The following is a 15,080-nucleotide window of genomic DNA, read 5'->3' as shown; positions in this document are numbered from 1 at the left end:
ATCCTCTGGTGTTCCAGATATTCTGGCATTCCTTCCGGCTGGCTTGGGTTTCACCCTCGGCCTGGCCTTCCTGACAGTGCAGATCTCTACACTGTCAGTATGATTAGGATATGGAATTGCTCCGCTCTGATATCCAGTTCATCCTTTGGAGTGTTTTCTGGATTATGCCTCCATTTGTCCTCCCTAGGGACTCCTTGGGAGTTAGGAGTGGTTCTTCGTTAACTCCGGGGAAAGTTAATGGAACCGCTGGTTGTGATAGCCATTACATGGTCTATTGCTTTGGCTTTCTCTCTTTCTATCAGGGAGTTTATATCAACCAGGTGAGTGTCGGAATTGGGAGCGTTCTCATGTGGCTCCCTCTTCTGGAGGGCATCTTGTCAGGGTGTCAGTTGCTCTCACCCTGTGTTTCTTCTTAGTGATTTTCAGGTTTCATATTATTCTGGAACTTATGGTGCGGCCATTCAGTCCCCAGTCCTCTCAGCTGGTGTGGCCTCATTGACTGTGGTCCGGCCTCTGTGTATTTATGTGATCCATTCAAGTTCCTGACGGAAATCGGACTCATTTGGTGGTCTGAGATTTCTGGTTTTAACAGGAAAGGATGGCCGGCCTATGGCCATATGTTGGCTGGACGGCCTCGTATGTCTTCTTCAGGGGCCTACCCATGGGTAGGCCTTTCTGTTGTTGCTGCTTGTTTTTTCTCGGGCCATGTAACCCTCGTGGGTGGCTCGCTGTGGCGCCTTGGCTGTTTTGCCTTGCTAGGTGGCCACGTGGTCTTCTGTCCACACCTTTTTAAGGTTCTAGGCATTGTTTTCCTTTGCCTCTCAGGATGCTTCCTTTTTGGCGGCGGATTCTCCTCTCAGCACAGGAGCGTCCCCTCCCTTGGTTGAACTGCTTTGGGACATCCCCAAGGTCAACCCTGTGGACCCCCTATGGACCCTGAAGTAGAAAACAAGAGATATGGTAAGAACTTACCTTTGTTATCTCTGTTTCTACGAAGTCCATAGGGTCCACAGGGCGCCCGCCCTGACGCGCCTGGCTTCAAATGGGCTGTGTGACTGGTCACCGGTTTTCCGTCTCCCATTTCTGTGAGTATGGTTATTGAGTGTTCCAGTTTTCTCTCTTTCTCTCCTCCTCCGGCCTTTGGCTACTTACAAACTGAGGTGCCTCTGGCTGGGGGTGGGGTTATAGGGAGAGTGGACCCAAGTGCATCCTGGGAGCTAAAAGCTTTAACGGCGTGGTGCCCGGATTTGGTTCCCAACCTATACCCCAAGGTCAACCTTGTGGACCCTATGGACTTCGTAGAAACAGAGATAACAAAGGTAAGTTCTTACCATATCTCTTGTTTTTTGATACGTGGCTTTGTTGCTAGAGAAACCCAAAAAGGCCTCATCTTCCTGATTCTTGTTTTTGGTGTCTATTCTAAATCTTTTATAGCTTTGATCATCGAGAGGAGCAGCTGCCAAATACTGTGGGAAAATACTTGTAAAAACTGTAGTGTGAATTGTATTTTGGAGACTTGGAAAACTGCTGGTAAGGGAGATTTATGGTTTGTCTGTTTTTTTATTAACCTGATCTAGGTACTAAAGCACATAAGGAGGATAGAGCGGTACAGTTCTACTCTGTTGTCCATGCTTGCATCCGCTCTGTTGCTTTGCATGGCTGTCCGCTGCTAGGAAATACCTAGAGAGAACATAACCGAACTACGTAGCACATGCATAATAATGAGATTAATGACCATGCAGCATCTGCACCGCTCTCTATCACCTTCTCCATACGCCAACATTTTCCATCACCTAAGAAGTACTGAAGGTCTCTGTTCCAACAAAAGAATCACTGTAAGCCTGATTCAGACACGCATGCAATGTCAGATATAGTGTAGCAATTTTTTGCCACTGCGCATGCGCCAAAGTCGTATGAACAGCAAATGACTAGCAATTGCGGACGCAGATGATTTATTTGCAAAGTGATTGACAGGTAGTAAGTGTTTGGGGGAAGGTAATGGGGGATGAAAAATGCAGGCATGTTGGGACCATTTTGTGGGAGTTCTCTATAGTCAGCCAGAGTAAATTTGCAGCTGGAGAGGCCCCGGCGTCTTAGGAGAGCAGCTCTAAAACAGCAAATGGTTTCTCAGAGGTCCAACCGATGTGCGGCAGTTGTTCCTGATGTTTTCCGCTTATGTACGTGAGTGGCAGATGCGAGATGCCAGCAGTGGGCTCCTCTGTACACAAGACGGTAGCTGAGCCAACAGCTTTTTTTTTTTTACAAGTCCGCTGAAAAACAGCCCAGTAGCTTTATGTACATTAGTTGTTTTTTTGGCGTGGTGTGGGGAGAGAATATATATCTTATCACTTATGGATCAGACCCTTATAGCAAGCAGTTTGTAATGTTCCACCTGCGACACTCACTCATTGATAGCTGTAGTACAGTGGGATACAAAGCTGTAAAATAAACACATTCATTGATGGGTTTTGTGTATGTTTTCTACCAGTTTCTTTAATAAAAATAAGATTCTGACTCAAATAGTATTCACAATTTCAAATATCATATAAATGATATAGCATCATGGTCTGCTGTGTGAGGACAGCAGATTAAATGTATGAACTAGTAAACAATATACAGAACATGAAAATCATTTTGTCGTAAGGCCAGAGTTGCAGCTGTACCCACATCAGCTGACTAGACCTGTAAGAGAAGAGAGAGAATACGCTTTAGAGGTTTTTTCTATATAGATAGAAAGCTTCCATGGACACGCTACACAACATACCTTGGTAATTATTTCAGCTCTAAGTACTTGACATACCCAAAGCAACAAATACTGTGTCATTAGTGATTGCTTATTGAACTACCATCTTTACATGAAAAAAAAAAAAAAAAAATATAGTGTAGGAGTTCTATGTTTTCTTATAGTTACAAAACTCCTTTCATTGCTTCGAATGGCCTTCCATTTTACTGTAGGGAGTACATTGTACATATCTTTAGAACATAAAATAACTGATGCACTGTGCACGTCAGACCACAAACATTGGGATCAAGCATTCCGATGCCTGAAAGTTATTCTCTATTCACGTACAGCTGCACACTCATTTCTACTACACATGACTTCAATCAGAGACTCACCCAGGTAATCGTCCATCAGGGAGCCAATCGCAAACTGTAAAAGAAAGTGGAAAAACCCACACTGAAATTATGTAACTTAAATGTATAATTGCAAAATGTGTAACCTTGAAACCTAAATAAATATACAAATAAATCTTTCCTAACATCTCAATGGAGCCTTCTGTATATTACACCAATATATTCAGTTTTTCTTATTTTCATTTTACTTCTTAACAGAAATGAAAATACCTTTTTCCCCTGAAAGAGGCCTGCTTAGAAAGCTTAACTTAACTAATGCTTCAACTGTGTCCATTTTCTTGTAAGGTTCTGTGTAAAGCTTAGAGAACAAAAACAAAACCTGTCCCACTTACTATGTCGTTCTTATCTACTCTGGTTCCAACAATTTTGAGCCGAATTTCATCATCCTGCTGAATGACCACATCCTAGAAAATAGAATTTAACACATTATTGTTTATTACACACAAATACAGGGCTCATCCTATTATATTGAAGGTATGTTTTTAGGGTCAGTGTATCTTCATTACCTCCTTATCCATGAGAACGTTTCTTAAATCAGCTGTGATAATGTAAACTAGTCAGCCCAATAATATGAGATACGGTAAGAACTTACCCTTGTTATCTCTATTTCTACGAAGTCCATAGGGTTCCACAGGATACCTTGGGTATAGGTGATGACGTCAGTCTTCAGGCACCACAGAGAAAGTTTTCAGCCTCCCAGGATGCATCTGGGTCCCTCTCCTATACCCCGCCCCCGGGCCAAGGCATCTCAGTTACGTCACAAGCCATAGGCCGGAGGAGGAGAAGAAAGAGAGAGAAGAAAAAAAATCTGGACACTCACAAGAATCACATTCTCACCATAGGGAGACGGAAAAACCGGTGACCAGAATAAAGCCCATCTGCAGTACAGGTGCGACAGGGCGGGAGTCCTGTGGAACCCTATGGACTTCGTAGAAATAGAGATAACAAGGGTAAGTTCTTACCATATCTCATATTTTCTACTTCAGGGTCCATAGGGTATCCACAGGATACCTTGGGGATGTCCCAAAGCAGTATCCTTTAAGGGTGGGGACGCTCCTGTGCTGAGAGGAGAATCCGCCGCCCGAAGGAAGCATCCTGAGAGGCAAAGGTGTCAAAAGCGTAATACCTCACAAAGGTATAGACAGAAGACTACGTAGCAGCCTTGCAGATCTTAACTGCAGAGGCACCACGTCTAGCTGCAAACGAAGGACCCACAGACCTATTGGAATGAGCCCTCACCAAGGAGGGAACTGGAAGACCTTCACGAAGATAAGCTTCTGAAATTGCCATGCGAATCCAGCCTGCCAAAGTCTACTTTGAAGCAGGCCAACCCTTTTTACGGAAGCCACAGAGGACAAACAAGGCGTCCGACTTCCTAAAAGAAGAAGTGCGGTCAACATAAATTCTCAATACCCGCACAACATCCCAAGTGGCGTCACCCACTGAAAGTCCAGGTGAATTGAAAACCGGCACAACCATTTCTTCATTGATGTGAAAACTGGATACCACTTCGGGAAGGAATCCCGGACGAGTGCGAAGCACGGCCCTATTCCTATGAAAAATCAGAAAAGGGGGTCTACAAGAGAGACACCCCTAAATCCGAAACCCTTCTGGCTGAGGCAATGGCCAGAAGGAATATGGTTTTAGCTGTAAGCCATTTAAAGTCCACTGAGTCCAGTGGTTCAAACGGCGGTCCCTGAAGAACTCTCAGGACCACAGCCCAATTCCAAGGCGCCACCGGTGGAACAAAAGGTGGCTGAATGCGAAGAACACCTCGCATAAAGGTGTGCACATCAGAGAGCGCAGCAATCCTACGATGAAACCAGACTGACAGGGCAGACACCTGCACTTTCAGAGAAGCCAGGCGAAGCCCATGATCCAGTCCAGCCTGTAGGAAAGGCAACACCCCAGACAGGCGGAACTCCCTAAGGGAATACCCTCTAGGTCTACACCACCGGAAGAAAGTATGCCACACACGATGGTAGATTCTTGCCGAGGAAGGTTTACGAGCTCTTAGTATGGTTTGCACCACGGAGCCAGAAAAACCCTCTGGACCTTAGCATGACCGTTTCAACAGCCACACCGAGTCAGGTCCGGGTGAAGACAAGGACCATGTGACTGCAGATTCGGTCGTAATGGTAACCTCAGAGGAACGTCTACTGACAGACTCTGGAGGTCTGAGAACCAGTGCCGTCTGGGCCACTCGGGATTTAAATAGGCCACCGTGGTGGCGCTGTCCGACGGGACCTGCACAGGGTGACCCTGGAGAACCGGCTGTGCCCGCTGGAGAGCTCTTGACACCGCATGGAGCTCAAAAATGTTTATTGGAAGCTCCGCTACCGCCCGAGTCCACCTGCCCTGAAACAAGTGTGGACCCGTGACAGCTCCCCAGCACCGGAGACTGGCGTCCGTTGTTAACAGGACCCAGTTCGCCACCCAGAACGGGCGACCCTTGTTGAGGTGGGTCGTCTGAAAACACCAGGTTAGAGACAGGCGAACATCCCGAGTGAGCCCCATCGTCTGGGACTTGAGACACTGAGGCAATCCATTCCATCTGGACCGGATCAATAGCAGCAGAGGTTTGGAGTGAAATTGGGCGTACTCCACCATGTCGAATACCGACACCATTGAGCCCAATAACCTCTTTGCAAAGTGTATCGACACTGCAGACAACTGCGCACCCTCAACTACAAAGCAAGGATCTTTTCCTCCGTCACAAAGATCCACTGCTGCCTGGAGTCCAATAAGGCCCCGAGGTGCAGGATCCTCTGAGACGGGGTGAGAGTGGACCTCTGCCAGTTTGTCAACCAGCCGTGACGTTGCAGTACCGCAATCGTCAGATCCAGATGGTGTAAAAGAAGCTCTGGAGACCCCGCTATCAACAGGAGGTCGTCCAGATAAGGCAACAGTCAGACTCCCTGCGTCCGCAGGAGAGCCGCCATGACCTTGGTGAATACCCGTGGAGCAGTCACCAGGCCAAAAGGCAGTGCCCGGAACTGGAAATGTTCGTTGCAGATTGCCAATCTGAGGAACTGCTGATGGCGCAAAAGAATAGGGACATGCAGGTAAGCGTCCTGGATGTCCAATGACACCATGTAGTCCCCAGGCTCCAGTGCCAGAATGGACCGCAGGGTCTCCATCCGAAACAGAGGCACCCTCAAGGACTTGTTGAGGGCCTTCAGGTTTAGTATTGAACGGTAAGACCCATTGGGTTTCTGCACCAAAATTAGAATGGAATAGAAACCCAGGCCCCTCTGGGAAATTGGAACATGCACTGAAACTCCGGCATGGAGCATAATGTGCAAAACCTTCCGCAGTTCCGAGGCTTTGCTCTAGTCTAGCGGAAGGCCTGTCCCGAAAGGAGAGGGCATACCCGTGAGAGACCACCTCCTGAACCCAAGTGTCTGTCGTAGTCCTCGACCAGCACTGGGCGAACTGAAGCAGGCGCCCCCCACTTTGGGGTCCCCCAAAAGGAGGCCTGGACCGTCAGGCCGCAGGTTTGTTATCTGACCTAGGAGCCGGACGTCTGGTACTCCAGACCTGTTTCTTGGGCTTGGACAATTTCTTGGTCCGCGCCTGCCGTGGAAAGGACTGTACTTTAGGCCTACCTTGGGCCCTGCGAGGCCGAAAGGACGACCCACCAGCACTAGAAGGAATCGTAGCAGACGGAAGACATGCAGATTTTGCTGCTGCCAACGTAACTACAATTTTGTCCAGATCTGGACCAAATAGTACCTGTCCAGACCTTCTAATCCCTTTTTGGAATCCGCGTCCGCTTTCCAAGAACGCAACCATGAGGTGCGACGAGCAGCCACGGCTGCAGAGGAGATCCTAGAGGTGAGCATACAAATATCTAAGGCCGCTTCATTAATGTAAGTGGCCGAGTCTCGGAGATTGCCCACCAACTCGGTCTGTTCAGCCGAACAGTCAGAGTCCAAAGACGCCTCCAAATTATCCGCCCAGCGCTCCATAGCTCTGGCTACCCAACACACGGCCAGAGCCGGTCTGGATGCTTCCCTGCAAGGGAATAAACGGATTTGAGGCAGATCTCCACCTTGCGGTCAGTGACATTCTTCAAGGATGACATCGAAGGCATAGGCAACGTGGCACTTTTGACTAGGCGTGTGACATGTGAATCCACTTGCGTAGGGGATTCCCGCTTAGAAAAATAATTGACCGCAAAACGGATAAGCCACGGCTAAGCGCCTCTGGGGCTGAAACCGTTTACCTGGATTTTTCCACGCCTCCTCTAAATGATCCACTAATTGATCAGAAAGCGGGAACACCGTAGCCTCACCCTTAATATCCTTAAAAAGGCATATATGAATGTGGCCACCAAAGGATCAATATCCTCAATAACTAAAGCAGAGTGGACCGCTCGAATAAGACCAGGGATATACACCTTGGACTTCGCGTCCGGCTCTTTGGTACGGAGAGGTTCTTGGTCAGATAGATCCAGAATCTCCCCACCATCTGACGTCTCATCGTCATCCCCATAAGGAGCAGATAAAGACGCCACCGGCCGTTATGAGGCCGCAACACAGACTCCCCCTGTAAAACATCGGACAAATGCTGAACCGATGTAGTTAGAGTATTAACCCACGCAGGCTCCGGAGAAACCTGGGAAGGGACAGGGAGACTGTGGGGTACCATCAATTGTCTCGGGAACTCCCGCATGGGTGACTACACCACTGACTGCTGGGACAAACCCGTCTGGGTAAACGCAGGTGGCGGAGCTAGCTGGCCCACAAGGGTTATAAGCGCCTTAGCGAAACAAGCCCAGGGAGGTTCCTGTACCGGGACCGTGACCATAATCGGCCGTGACAGTGCCAGGCACTGGGGACATAACTCCTCCGCGTTACCCTCCCCCTCCGCTATTGGTACCTTACATTTAGTACACATGAGCTGGAGAGGAAAGTCAGTCTCAGACATGATGGTAAGTATGTGACACTCACACCTATACGTATTGGTATAGTGTGAATAACACCCTGCACACCGCAAGGGCTTTGAGCAGAGCAAGATCAGGGACAGTAATAAAGCTGACAGTAGAAAGTGAAAGTACAGACAGCAGGCTAGCAGTTCAGTCACATACAATGCAGAAGAAACAAATCCCTGCACTATTAGCGCTGGTTCTCAAATACTCAGACCCTCAGGTTGGTAGGACTCAGCGCTGCATACACTGACCTGTAACAAACAGAGGAGAGGTATGCTGGGGGACCCAGACCGCAATGCCATCGCTCACAGGCTTCCAGCAGCGTTCACCATGCTTTAAAGATGGCCACCGAGGAGCAGAGGATGAAGGAGGCCGGCCTGGGGAGGACAGCTACACACTGTGGCCAATCAGGCAGAGCAGAGAGGCTGTGTGCAGCAGGGGAGGCGCCGGCTGTGAGACAGGGAAAGCGCACTCCCCTGGCATGCATTTAACCCCTGGGACGCCGCAGCGCATGCCGCTCAGCAGCGGCCCGCTGTCCCAGGGGGTAGTGGAAGTGCAGGTTGGTCGCCTGGCTCCACGCTGCAGCCAGTCCCCAGGGAGCCCCCTGCCTGGGGACTCAGGACCATGTGATCAGCGGGGACCCACCGTGGGACCCCGCTGCTTACCTGCTATCCCCTTGGATCCGGCCATGGTCCAAAACATCTGGGGACACTGCTAGCCGTGACCCCAGATGTCTACCAGCATCCCCGGATCAGTACCGGCGTTCTGGTACCGGCGGGGTGTAGGGGAGACAGCATGGACGTCAGTACTGACTGTCCATGCTGTACTCCCAGATGTGCAGCCAGCTCTGCCTTTAAAAGAAACTTCAGGGGCTCTTCACAGCCCCCCTCTGCACAGTGCCTCCGACTCCGGCCAGGCACCAACGAAACTGAGATGCCTTGGCCCGGGGGCGGGGTATAGGAGAGGGACCCAGATGCATCCTGGGAGGCTGAAAACTTTAACTCTGTGGTGCCTGAAGACTGACGTCATCACCTATACCCAAGGTATCCTGTGGATACCCTATGGACCCTGAAGTAGAAAAAAAAAGTTTCGAGCAGCACATAGCATTTACAGCTATTAGTGTGCGATATTGTGGGTGGCAAAAACCTGGCCACTCGGGCGATTGTGTTTGTGAGGACAGAGCTGTATGTGATAGAATGATTTCAGGAAGGAGATAGAGGCAGTTATAGGGTTAGTGTTCCTCCAACATCACAGAGTAGCTATACTTGGTTCCTGCTATACTGATGCAGGAAGATTGTGGTACAAAAGTGCACATCTGAGACATCCAATGTTAGATCACCAGCTAACTGCTCCCATCTTGATTTGATCTCCTTCCATTCTGTTCCACAATCTCGATCAATAGTTTCTGCCATACAAAGTTGGTTGTTGTTTAATTAAAGGCCATACCGCTACTTTATCTTGTTCAGCAATTCTAGACTAATTTAATAGCAAAAGGTGCCTTAATCTATAGCATCCAGTGATGCATCAGCCAATATAGAGCAAAGTATATTATTGAAGAAATGTCTGCTTGGTTGCTATACTATTGTACAATATAGACAACTACATTGTAAGTCTACACATAGGAGATGTGTACTTTATTCAGCAATAGATATAGATATTTCTTACCTCATCTACAGTTTTATAACACGGCGGATTCGAATTGGGATCAAACTCCATTTCAGATGGAATGGACTGAAATAAATAAAAGACGTTTTAGGATAGACACAAATATGGAAATGTAGAGGACGGTGGAATACAATTTGTAAAAATAAATATGTAGAAATATTTGCCTGGTTACACAAGACACAATATTATGCACAAACAAGTTAAAGGAACGCCACTACAAAAAAGAACATTTATAATCTCTTAAATGTAGATCAGAAAAAAGCAACATTTAAACCTTAAAAAAACAGGATTTTGGTACTTACCGATAAATCCATTTCTCCGATTCCACAGGGGACACTGGAGCTTCATGACAGTGGGGTATAGACGGTGGGTTGAGTTGAGCCTGGCACTTTAAAAATCTACAAGTGTGACTGGCTCCTCCCCCTCTATGCCCCATCAGCCCCAGTTTTAAAGAACTGAGCCCGAGAGGAGACGGAAAACAGACTGAAGAACAGAGAAGAAGAACAGAGAAGGAGAACAGGAAAAGAAACAATCCAACATACTGACACACTGCAAGAACACAGCAGGCTGCAGGGATAAACAGTCACACAGGGAAAACAGACCAAACTGCAACAGAACTGAAGCAGAACAAGTAACTGAGAACAGGCAAGAAGCACTGGGTGGGCGTCCAGTGTCCCCTGTGGAATCGGAGAAATGGATTTATCGGTTAAGTACCAAAATCCTGTTTTCTCCTGCATCCACTAGGGGACACCGGAGCTTCATGACAGTGGGGACGTCCCAAAGCTACCCTCCTGGGGGGGAGAGTGCTGAACGCCCTGCAAGACACTGCGACCAAAATTTGAAGCAGAAGCCGCAAAAGTGTCAAATCTGTAGAAACGTACAAAAGTATGAACCGAAGACCACGTCGCTGCCCTACAAAGCTGTGAAGCTGAGACACCTCTACGTGCCGCCCAAGAAGTACCCACAGAGCGCGTAGAATGTGCAGAAATGGATACCGGCGGTGGTCGAGCAGAAGCAACATATGCCTGACGAATAGTCAGACGAATCCACCTGGCCAAAGTTTGCTTAGACGCAGGCCAGCCACGCCGATTAGCATCATAAAGGAAGAACAGAGCCTCTGATTTACGTAGCCCCTCAGTACGGAACACATAAATGCGAAGTGCCCGAACCACATCCAAGGAGTGAGAATCCCCGGAAGAGTCAGACAACGCTGGCACTACAATCGGCTGATTCAGATGAAACTCCGAGACCACCTTGGGCAAAAAGGAAGGGCGGGTACGAAGTTCCGCCCGATCTTCGTGAAAAATCAAGTAAGGGGAACGGCAGGACAAGGCTCCAAGTTCAGACACTCGTCTGGCCGAAGCCAGGGCCAATAAAAGGATCATCTTCCAAGTCAAATACTTCAGTTCCACCTCCTGCAAAGGCTCAAAGGTGGATGACTGAAGAAAAGATAAAACAAGATTCAGGTCCCAAGGAGCCGTGGGTGGCACAAAGGGGGGCTGAATTCTAAGTACCCCTTGAAAAAAGGTCTGAACCTCTGGAATCAGAGCTAGATTACGCTGGAAAAAAATAGAAAGAGCAGAAATCTGCACTTTAAGCGATCCCAAGCGTAAGCCCGCATCAAGGCCTTTTTGAAGAAAAAGAAGAAGATGTGGTAAATGAAAAGAGGAAGTGGAAGATCCACGACCTTCACACCAGGAGATATAAGCCCTCCAAATGCGATGATAATGCGCTGATGTTACCGGTTTTCTAGCCCTAAGCATGGTAGGAATGACCGACCTAGGAACACCATGGCTTCTTAGGATGGCGGTCTCAATAGCCACGCCGTTAAATGAAGCCGCCGTAAATCCGGGTACACACATGGACCCTGTTGTATAAGGTCCGATCGTAGCGGAAGAGGCCAAGGTTCGTCTGCCAGAAGGAATAATAGATCGGAGTACCAAACCCGATGAGGCCAATCCGGAGCCACTAGGATGACGGTGGACGACGCTCGTTTGATCCGCTTGAGAATCCGAGGGAGAAGCAGAAACGGTGGGAACAGGTACACAATGCTGTACGGCCATGGGGATCAGTAAAGCATGTGCTCCCACCGCTGCCGGATCCATGGTCCTGGAGCAGTAAAGGGGTAGTTGATGATTTATCCGTGATGCCATCAGGTCTATCTGTGGTTTCCCCCATCTGCAAACCAGTTGATGAAAGACCTCGGGATGAAGGGACCACTCCCCGGGATGAAGATTCTGACGACTGAGGTAGTCAGCTTCCCAGTTGTCGACTCCCGGAATAAACACTGTGGAAATTACCTCTACATGTCTTTCTGCCCACAGAAGGATGCGACTGGCTTCTCTCATTGCCAGACGACTGCGGGTTCCTCCTTGGCGATTTATGTATGCCACTGCCGTGGCGTTGTCGGATTGTATCCGAACCGGAAGTCCTCGTAACAGAGGAGCAGCCTGTATCAAAGCTCTGTAGACTGCCCGCAGTTCGAGAACATTGATTGGTAATAGGGATTCCTGCTGCGACCAAAGCCCCTGGAAGCGATTGCCCAGAACCACCGCTCCCCATCCGCGGAGGCTGGCGTCCGTGGTGACCAAGGGCCAATTCCAAATTCCGAAGCGTCGACCCGCTAACAGATGCTCCGTTCAAAGCCACCAGAGCAAGGATATACGGGTCCGGGGAGACAGACGCACCAGCCGATGCATCTGTAGGTGGGACCCGGACCATTGAGACAGAAGATCCAGTTGAAAAATTCTGGAGTGAAATCTGCCGAATTGAATGGCCTCGAAAGAAGCCACCATTTTCCCCAGGAGACGGATGCAGACACTTTCCTGGGTCTGAGCACCAGACGAACCAGCTCCTGTATGGCTATGGCCTTGTCCCTTGGCAAGAATATAAGAAGCAGAACAGTGTCTAGAATCATTCCTAGGAACTGAAGTCTCTGGGACGGCATCAACTGAGACTTCTGGAAGTTCACAATCCATCCGTGTTGAATGAGAATCTGATGTGTAAGGGACACTTGGTGTAAAAGGACTTCTGCCGTCGGAGCCTTGATGAGTAAATCGTCTAGGTACGGAACTATCGTCACCCCCCGAGAGCGCAAGTGAGACACCATGACGGCCATCACTTTGGTGAATACCCTGGGAGATGACGAGAGACCGAATGGCAGGGCCTGAAACTGGTAATGAGCTTCCCTGATGGCAAATCTGAGGAAGGCCTGGTGAGGAACCCAAATTGGGACATGCAGATAGGCGTCCTTGATATCTATCGACACCAGAAACTCTCCTGCCTCTAGTCCCGCAATGACAGAATGTAGAGACTACATCTTGAACCTGTGAAATGAAAGATACTGGTTCAAGGATTTCAGATTCCGAATGGGTCTGACTGACCCATCCGGTTTTGGAACCACAAAAAGGTTTGAGTAAAACCCTTGTTGTCTTTGTGCAGTGGGAACCGCCGCAAGAACCTCGGCCAGCAAAAGTTTCTCGATCGCTTGACGTAAAATTAGTTGCTTCAAGGGATCGACGGGCAAACCTGTTGTAAAATAACGCACAGGAGGAGTGAAAGCGTACTCGATCTTGTATCCTTGAGATACCAGATTCCGAACCCAAGTGTCTGGAGAAGTCCGTCTCCAAACCTCCGAGAAACGCTGGAGACGAGCCCCCACCTTCGGATTTCCGAGATGGGATGGGAGCCCGTCATGCCACAGGCTTGTCTGCTGGCTTGGGATCTGGACGGCGGGCATTATTCGCTTGACGTCCTCTAGCACGGCCTCCTCGCCCCGCTGAAGACTAACCTCGCGATCGTCCCTGAAATCTTGCAGATGCTCGAAAGGAATGAAAGGAAGGTCCCCTAAACGAGCGACGCGGAGGAGGTGCTGATGAAGGTAGAAAAGTACTCTTACCTCCAGTGGCCAGCGAGATCCACTTGTCCAGCTCTGGACCAAATAAAATATCACCTGTGAAAGGAAGAGCTTCCACTGCTCTTTTTGACTCAGCATCCGCTTGCCAGGCACGAAGCCAAAGTGCCTGGCGAGCAGAGACCACCGAAGCAGAAATCCTAGCGCCTACCTGGCCGATATCTCTGGAGACGTCTCCTAAGTATACTGAAGATTCCTGAATATGTTCTGCCAAGGTAATCAGATCTGCCCGCGGAGTGTTGGATTTAAGACCCTCAGTCAATTGTTCCGCCCATTTTTCCACAGCCTTGTTGACCCAAGATCCTTCCAAGGCCGGCCGGAGAAGTGCACCTGCGGCTGTATAAATGGATTTCAAAGTGGTTTCTAATCTCCGCTCTGAGGTTTCCTTCAATGTAGTAGCTCCTGGAACAGGTAACGTTGTCTTCTTTGACAACCGAGAAACCGAAGAATCCACAGGCGGCTGGGTCTCCCACCTCTTCCTATTTTCCGCAGGAAATGGGTAAAGAGAGAAAAAACGCTTAGGAATTTGGAATTTACGGTCCGGATTCTGCCAGGCTGCCGTCATCTGTTCGTCCAACTGGAGAGAAACAGGGAATGTGACAGCAATCTTCTGTGACCTGGCAAATAAGGAGTCTTCTAACGATTCTGGAGCTTCCTGGCCAGAAATCTTAAGAACTTCCCTTACCGCTAGGATGAGTGCATCAATACCTTGCATTGCCTCAGGTTCTTGTGAGTAAGTCTCTACGTCTGATTCGTCCAGCATCTTCCCTTCCTCCTGAGACGAGTGACCCGCTGCCGAATCCTCATCCGACTGGAGAACCGCCGGAAGAGCCCTCCTCTTAGATGAGCGACTTACCGTAGCTTCAGGAGCTTTAGACGCAGAACCCATCACCTGAGCAAGGCTATTCACCGAGCGGACTAAATTCTGAGCCCACGCTGGTTCTGTTGCTAGAAAAGAAGGGTGAGATGTGCTAGGTAGATCTCTGGCGGCCTCCCGTTCCCTACGGGAAGCGGCTAATTCAGAAGAAAGATCCGCCATGACCCCTTCCAAACTATTTATGAAGGAGGGAGTGACAGACTGCGTGCTAGCACTCTCTGCTTCACACGTCTCGCACAGGGAAGACCCTTCAGAGCGAGCATGGGTACATTTTTTCCTGCACTTAGTGCAGGCAAACAGCTTTTGTGAAGCAGCTTTTTCTGTCCTGGATGTCATCATGTACTCACAGACAGACACCACATACAACTCAGGAATGCAGGAGTATAGGGAGAAGCAGAATTTCAATAATAATGCTACTCAAGATGCAGGCAGAGCAATATAGGAGGAGCAGAATTGCAATAATAATGCAGCTCAGTAACAGGGGCAGACAGTGCAATATAAGGGAGGAACAGAATATTGTTAATAATGCTACTCATAGAAACCAGAAGGTAGTTAAA

The 15,080-nt window shown here is 48.9% G+C and overlaps 1 protein-coding gene across 1 annotated transcript in view; it reads right to left on the bottom strand.

Annotated features, from left to right (window-relative positions):
* Positions 1-1,935: 1,935 nt before the first annotated feature.
* Positions 1,936-15,080, bottom strand: part of POLR2G (RNA polymerase II subunit G) — a 23,251-nt gene continuing 10,106 nt past the window's right edge. The window contains exons 5-8 of the mRNA XM_088480107.1: positions 9,734-9,799; positions 3,468-3,539; positions 3,118-3,151; positions 1,936-2,682 (exon numbers count right to left, since the gene is read on the bottom strand). Coding sequence (XP_088336233.1) covers positions 2,669-2,682; positions 3,118-3,151; positions 3,468-3,539; positions 9,734-9,799 — 186 coding nt within the window. The 3' untranslated portion in view covers positions 1,936-2,668. The remainder of the gene's footprint in view (positions 2,683-3,117; positions 3,152-3,467; positions 3,540-9,733; positions 9,800-15,080) is intronic.

The sequence above is a fragment of the Taudactylus pleione genome, unplaced genomic scaffold, assembly GCF_031769625.1.
Source record: "Taudactylus pleione unplaced genomic scaffold, aTauple2 ptg000250l, whole genome shotgun sequence".
Lineage (NCBI taxonomy): Eukaryota > Metazoa > Chordata > Amphibia > Anura > Myobatrachidae > Taudactylus > Taudactylus pleione.
The sequence above is the reverse complement of the archived record's forward strand: the minus strand, read 5'-3'. Positions and strand labels throughout refer to the sequence as shown.